At 38.3% G+C, this 6000-nt stretch overlaps 1 protein-coding gene across 1 annotated transcript in view; it reads left to right on the top strand.

The window, feature by feature from the left end:
• MTX2 (metaxin 2) overlaps positions 1-5709 on the top strand; it is a 29234-nt gene extending 23525 nt beyond the window's left edge. The window contains exons 5-10 of the mRNA XM_068195957.1: positions 867-943; positions 1691-1783; positions 2477-2515; positions 2914-3039; positions 3656-3732; positions 5220-5709. Of these exons, the coding sequence (XP_068052058.1) occupies positions 867-943; positions 1691-1783; positions 2477-2515; positions 2914-3039; positions 3656-3732; positions 5220-5427 (620 nt within the window). The 3' untranslated portion in view covers positions 5428-5709. The remainder of the gene's footprint in view (positions 1-866; positions 944-1690; positions 1784-2476; positions 2516-2913; positions 3040-3655; positions 3733-5219) is intronic.
• Positions 5710-6000: the final 291 nt, after the last annotated feature.

A 6000-nucleotide genomic window follows, 5' to 3' on the forward strand; every position in this document is an offset into this window, starting at 1 on the left:
GTGACAGGTGATTTTAAATCTTCCTTAGATCCATGAGACTGTCTGGAAAAAAATCCAGACCCACCACCAAAAAGTTAAGTATTAGAAGGGTACACACCCTGTTTTTGTTGGAGGTGACCACCTAAAAATGCCCAGACAGCAGCTTCAGAATATTGCCCAAATTTCAGAAAGAATTACAGAACGCAAGGTGCCGAGATCCTTGCACACTGTCCCAGACTTTTGTTGTGTGAGGAGGTCCATATTTAGTGATTACCTGGCTCTGGCTGATGACAGTCACATGGAAGTGCCTGTCAGTATATGTCTGCCAGCTATATGGGTTCTACTGCTGGTACTGATATTTTTGGTTAAAACAGTGAAATGAGGCAATTAAAAAAATACCCAAAACCAGCAATTATTTGGCAGGAGTGAAACCTCTGCAAAAGCAAAATATGCAGTTATATGAATTATTTGTTAGTAAATAGAGAATTTGAAATGCTGAATCCAGGCACACAGGAACATCTTGCATGTGCGGGACTAGGACTGGTGACACTTACATGCTGTGGCTTCTCTGCCACTCACACCTCATGCCCACACTTACTGGCATCTAATGTTATAATTTAGGTCTGAACACTTCCTTCTTCTTCTAAAAACAAGGAGCACAAGAGGGAAGATGATACTGCTTCAATTTTAAATGTAGGCAGAATTACACGTATTCTTTTTTCCCTTACTCCTGGAGTCCTTTACTGTTTTTACCCACTTTTACTCACTTACCTTGTTTTCTTTCTTTACATTGGTTTAATGATAATTCAGAGAAGGTTTGCATTTGTTCCCTTCTCTCATCCCATCACCCTCTGTCTCATTACTACAATACATTTCTCCTTTTACAGGCAAGGTACCCTTTATTCATGTGGGAAATCAAGTAGTATCTGAACTTGGGCCCATAGTCCAGTTTGTAAAAGCCAAGGTAATAGTACACTCTTTTCATTAATTAGTGAATGTTAATCCTGCTTAGCATTGCACTGATTTTGTGTGCTTTTCTGGAATGTTACTGAATTTGTTTAAATAATATAGGAATCTAGTGCTGTTTTAAAAGAAAGGTATCGTGGAACAGGAGTTCCTGAGGTGAAGATGTTTTTCTTTGTAATTTCCTCAAAATCTCCAAGTAAATTCTATGCAGAATAGCTGCATACCAGAGCCAGTTTCTGAGACTGTTTTCCTATATGCTTTGTCTCTGGGTCTCAGAGGTCTTAAGCCCAGAATTGACTGTTTTAATTCCTGAAATGTCAGATACCTTTCAACTTTGCCTTTATTCTCTCACCCCCAGCCTCCCCTCTATTTTAAAAAATGCCATATTTTCACTGAAGTTGAATCTGTATCACAGATGTAAATTTGTGTTTACTTCTTGCCATAAGGATACACTAACCAGGAGGTTGTATGCTCAAAGTGTGCCCTTCTATAACTGATAATAGTCTAAATTTCTTGTAGATTACTTTAGATTTCTTATAGATTAGATTAGTTACATTATGATGATTTGGTTTTAATTGTAAAGGATACTGTATGTAAAAATTTCATACGTAATTTTTTATTGAACTACGTAAGAGAATAGGATGTGAGCCAAAGCTCACTGATGTTTAAGGTCCTTGGGTCATATGTTGCTGAATATTCCAATACCCGTTCTTACATGTGTGTTTTTTTTTCTTTTTGCCATTAGGGCCATTCTCTCAGTGATGGGTTGGATGAAGTCCAAAAAGCTGAGATGAAAGCCTACATGGAATTGGTCAATAATATGCTCTTGACAGCAGAGGTACAGCAAACCCTAGTAACGCTACACGCTGTAGGCAAGAAAGTTTTAGGATTTTTCCCTGTAGTGGAAGTAGTGCTGTTCCTAGATTAGGTTATCAGCTTTTGAGGTGAAATGAATAATAAGGAATAAATTCTCCTACACTGTGGGTTGCTTGCTGACCTGTTCCTGTAGCCATGTGTGATTCCCCTCACCTATGTCAAGTGTGGCACACAGCTGTAGAAGTAACTGACCAGAAAATGCCAGTGGTTCCTGGGGTCCCACCGCACCCCTGGCTGGCCAGGCACCCTGTCACTGTCCCCATGTGCACGCTGTGTGTGCTGGGAGCCTGGGATCCTCTGTGCTGCCTGTCTGTGGCCAGTTCGGGTGCCTCAGTCCTGGCCTGGGAGCAGTGCTGGAAGCACTGGGAGGATGCAGGTGACTGAGGGGCTGGTCACCTGTGCCTGGAGCTGGGTGTGGTGTGGAGCAGGCTTTTGGTCTCAACTTAGTTTTGGTGCTGGTGAAGTAAGGACTAGCAGCTGGGCTTTTGCCTTCCAGTTTTGTTTTTTTTTTTTTTTTGTACATCAAAGGTCTATGAGAAGAAATGAAATGGAAATTTTAATCTAATTTAGAAAAGAAAATTCTGCTAGTGAAAAATGATTGTCTCTGTATTCTCCTTTATTAGAAAGTTTTAGTAAGTGTTCTTTCTTTTTCTAGCTCTATCTCCAGTGGTGTGATGATGTTACAGTAGAGGAGGTGAGTGGTTCTGCAGCATTCATCTTAATTAAAATTTAATGAGAAAACACTTTTGCTCACAACTGCAAGTCCCTACTCATAAATGAAACATGGGGTTTTATACCATTAATGATAAAGTCTTTTCACTTTAATTTCACTTGCATTTTAGGGAAGCTGTGTTATTGGAGGGAGCTGACTACAGAATAGATACAGGTTTTGTTTATGTTTCTGAAATAATAGCTTTAAATAGTTATGCTGCAAACAGTGGATTCTGTGCAGATAGTTACAGCATACACACAGCTGCTTTTCTCTTCTGCAGCTCCTTTTCTGAGAGAAATGTTTAAATATCAGCTGTTTTGTTCAAGAGGTATCTGTATTTTCTTGTGTTATAACACAGTACCTTTCTGTTTTTCAACCAGATTACTCACCCAAGGTATGGCTCTCCATACCCGTGGCCTCTGAACCGCATTTTGTCCTATCAGAAGCAGTGGGAGGTCAGGCGAAAGATGAAAGCCATCGGATGGGCTGGAAAGACACTTGAACAGGTAAGTATGAAAAATGAACCTTATTTCTTTACCCTGTTTTCCTTTTGATTTCTTTTTTCTTTTTTTTTTTAATAGGCATTGGAGAGTAGCATGTTCCTGAAACAGATGTAGTGAAATGTATATTTTGTACTTTAAACATTATCAGGAGTCAGATATTTGCCTTCAGCAGCAATAAATTTTAAATGATGTGCAACCTGATGGGGTTCAAGGAAGAATGTTTTGCTATGAGTGTACAACTCTGTCAGTGTTAGTTTAGGCCATAGTCCTAAAAATAGGTTGTGAGTTCTGTGCCCTGCTTCCTGTATGATGCTGATAGGCACTCTTTGTGGAATTGTGGCAGGTTGTAGGGTTTAAGTCAGTGCCTTTTATTAAGCTTAGTTGTAAATGTTATGGGAAGCACTTAATCAGAGTTGCCTTACATCAAATGTTAGATTAAGTAACACTTTGCTACCTGCCTGCTGTGTAGGTTTGATTGACTATAACAACTTTTGATATTCCAACATGTTACATTCCTTGTTCCCACTGTCGGTGCAAATAGAATAAGGAGGTTATTTCTTGCAATGGTGTTACCTCCTGAAAATATGGATCTTTCTTTCTTTCTTGTGTATTTTGATAGGTGCTTGAAGATGTAGATCAGTGCTGCCATGCTCTCTCCCAGAGATTAGGAACACAACCATATTTCTTCAATAAGCAGTAAGTTACTTTTCATTGAAATACTGCATCCAGCAATATGAGATATAGGCATATACCCACATACATACAAGTGTATTTATATAAAACTCCTATTTTGTTTTAATGCTGTGTGATTACTTGTAAAAATACAAATGTGTGACTGGAATCTAAACATGAAATTTCAGGAATAAGTATTTAAAGGTTTTAAAGACAAAGCTTCTGTAAGTTTGTTGTATTTATGATTTCGTTTTACTCCTGCTTGTCTTCTCTACAGGTTCTACCACAACTTATGTAGCCTACAAATGTACATTTTAATATTGTTACTTTCTTATTAAAAATGATACATTTAAAGCTTTACTTGTATTTCTTGGATAACATTCTCTGCTAGAGGAGTTCGTATGTTGTACCAACCTGATCAGGACAGCTTGTCTTAACATGAGAAGCAGTTCTGAATGAATTGAATTAGCATGAAGGTGCCTGTAAGTTCTTAGAACTAGGGGAGAAGCTAGCTTATCCACAAAGAACTAAATGCAAAGTGAAAAACAAGATTGCCAGGAGAGAAAAAAGAAATTACTTGACCTCCATGGAATGTCCTTTGCTCTTACTAGTTTCTTTAAATTGCAATATGCTCTTTTAATTTTTTTTTCCTCTCCAGTAATTCACAATTTTGGAAATGTTACAGACTTAAATAACATCACATTAGCACCCTCTTGTCTCCTGTGCATAGATCAGTCTAGAAATGCTCAGGAGTGGATTTCAGTTTACTGCATTTGAACAGGGAGATGTCATCAAATGGCAGCATTTGGTTACTTCTCTTCACTGTGCCTTTGAATGTTAGTAAAGGGGGACTCAAGTTATTACTAGATTTTAAAAAAATTATTTTTACATGGACTACTTAAAGGTCCACGGTCAGAAGGGTCATCATACCTAAAACATTCCCAAAAAACCAGTTTTCTTCTGTGTAATCCCCTTTCAGAAAAGGGATGGTTCCAGCTGCTGCCACCATGGAACTCCCTTTTTTTGTTGGTTGAATAGTTCCAAACTGTTGCAGAGCACAAGAAAAGGAATGGGGGTTGTAAGCTTCCATTCAACTCCTTTTTTTTCCCCTTGTGAGATAATAGTTGGATTTTTTAACACACACCTGCAGAAGAAGAGCCACAAAACACCTGATAAGCATTTGCCCTTGTTACAAGACTAAAAGGTGGAGCATGGTTTGAAACTAGATCAGTAAGTCTGTCTGGTCTGAGATGTTATTTCCACATTTCCAAGCTCCCTAAAGCAAGGAAAATGCCATCCTGAGAACAAGCAGGGTTCTTAATATACCCTATACACAGATTTCATACATTTGGTTTAGCCTTGCTTGATTTCATCCCAATTCTTAGACTGCATGGCTAGCTAAAGGTTACTCAGAACAGCACGGTTCTTTTCTTAATCAGGACTTGTCTTCCAAAATACTTGTCTTCCAAAATTCTGTTTTTTTTTTTTTTTTTTTTTTTTTTTTTCCCCAGTCCAACTGAATTAGATGCTCTGGTGTTTGGACATCTGTTCACAATCCTTACTACTCAACTAATCACTGATGAACTCTCTGAAAAAGTGAAGAACTACAGTAACCTCACAGCGTTTTGTCGGCGAATAGAGCAGCAGTACTTTGAGGGTCATGAGAAAGACAGCTCTACAATTGCAGCCCGATCTTCCAAGAGGCCCTTGCTGAGATAAGCGTGGTGCTTGGGGTGGATCACGTTGCAGTTTTGGGTTTATCATTTCTCAATAAATTGATTTTGAGAATGGAAATGTGTGTTAGCTTTTTGAAGCTGCCAAATCATTCTGGAGCAAGAAAAAATGTTAAATACAATTTCTGTGTTGTAGAATATACTGTGCACATTTAAGCTGAAATGTCTGTATGAGCGTTTCCATTTTAATAGCCTGTATGCCACCTACTGTAAAGTGACCTTGGAGAAGTATTGTATCTATTTCAAAAAATAAAACACTGAAAGTTGATCTCTGATTTTTCTGAATGCCTCTTTTACTAAATTTAATTTCTGTGTAGTCCACAAGTGGGATCCTTTTGACAGGACACTTGGAAGAAAGTTGTGAACTAGTTAGAATGACTAGGCTGGGAATGAAAGTGTGCATTAGAGATCTTAATGTTTGTCTGCCTCAGCTAAAACTTACTCAGAAATTGGGTGAAAAAAATGTCTTGGAGCTCTGTAGCACACAATTAATGTGATCTTATTCAGTCAGTTCCTATTTTTGTGTCAAAGTACCATCTGGCTGTCAGTTCTTCATCTT

Source organism: Anomalospiza imberbis, chromosome 7 (genome assembly GCF_031753505.1).
Source record: "Anomalospiza imberbis isolate Cuckoo-Finch-1a 21T00152 chromosome 7, ASM3175350v1, whole genome shotgun sequence".
NCBI classification, from domain to species: Eukaryota; Metazoa; Chordata; class Aves; order Passeriformes; family Viduidae; genus Anomalospiza; species Anomalospiza imberbis.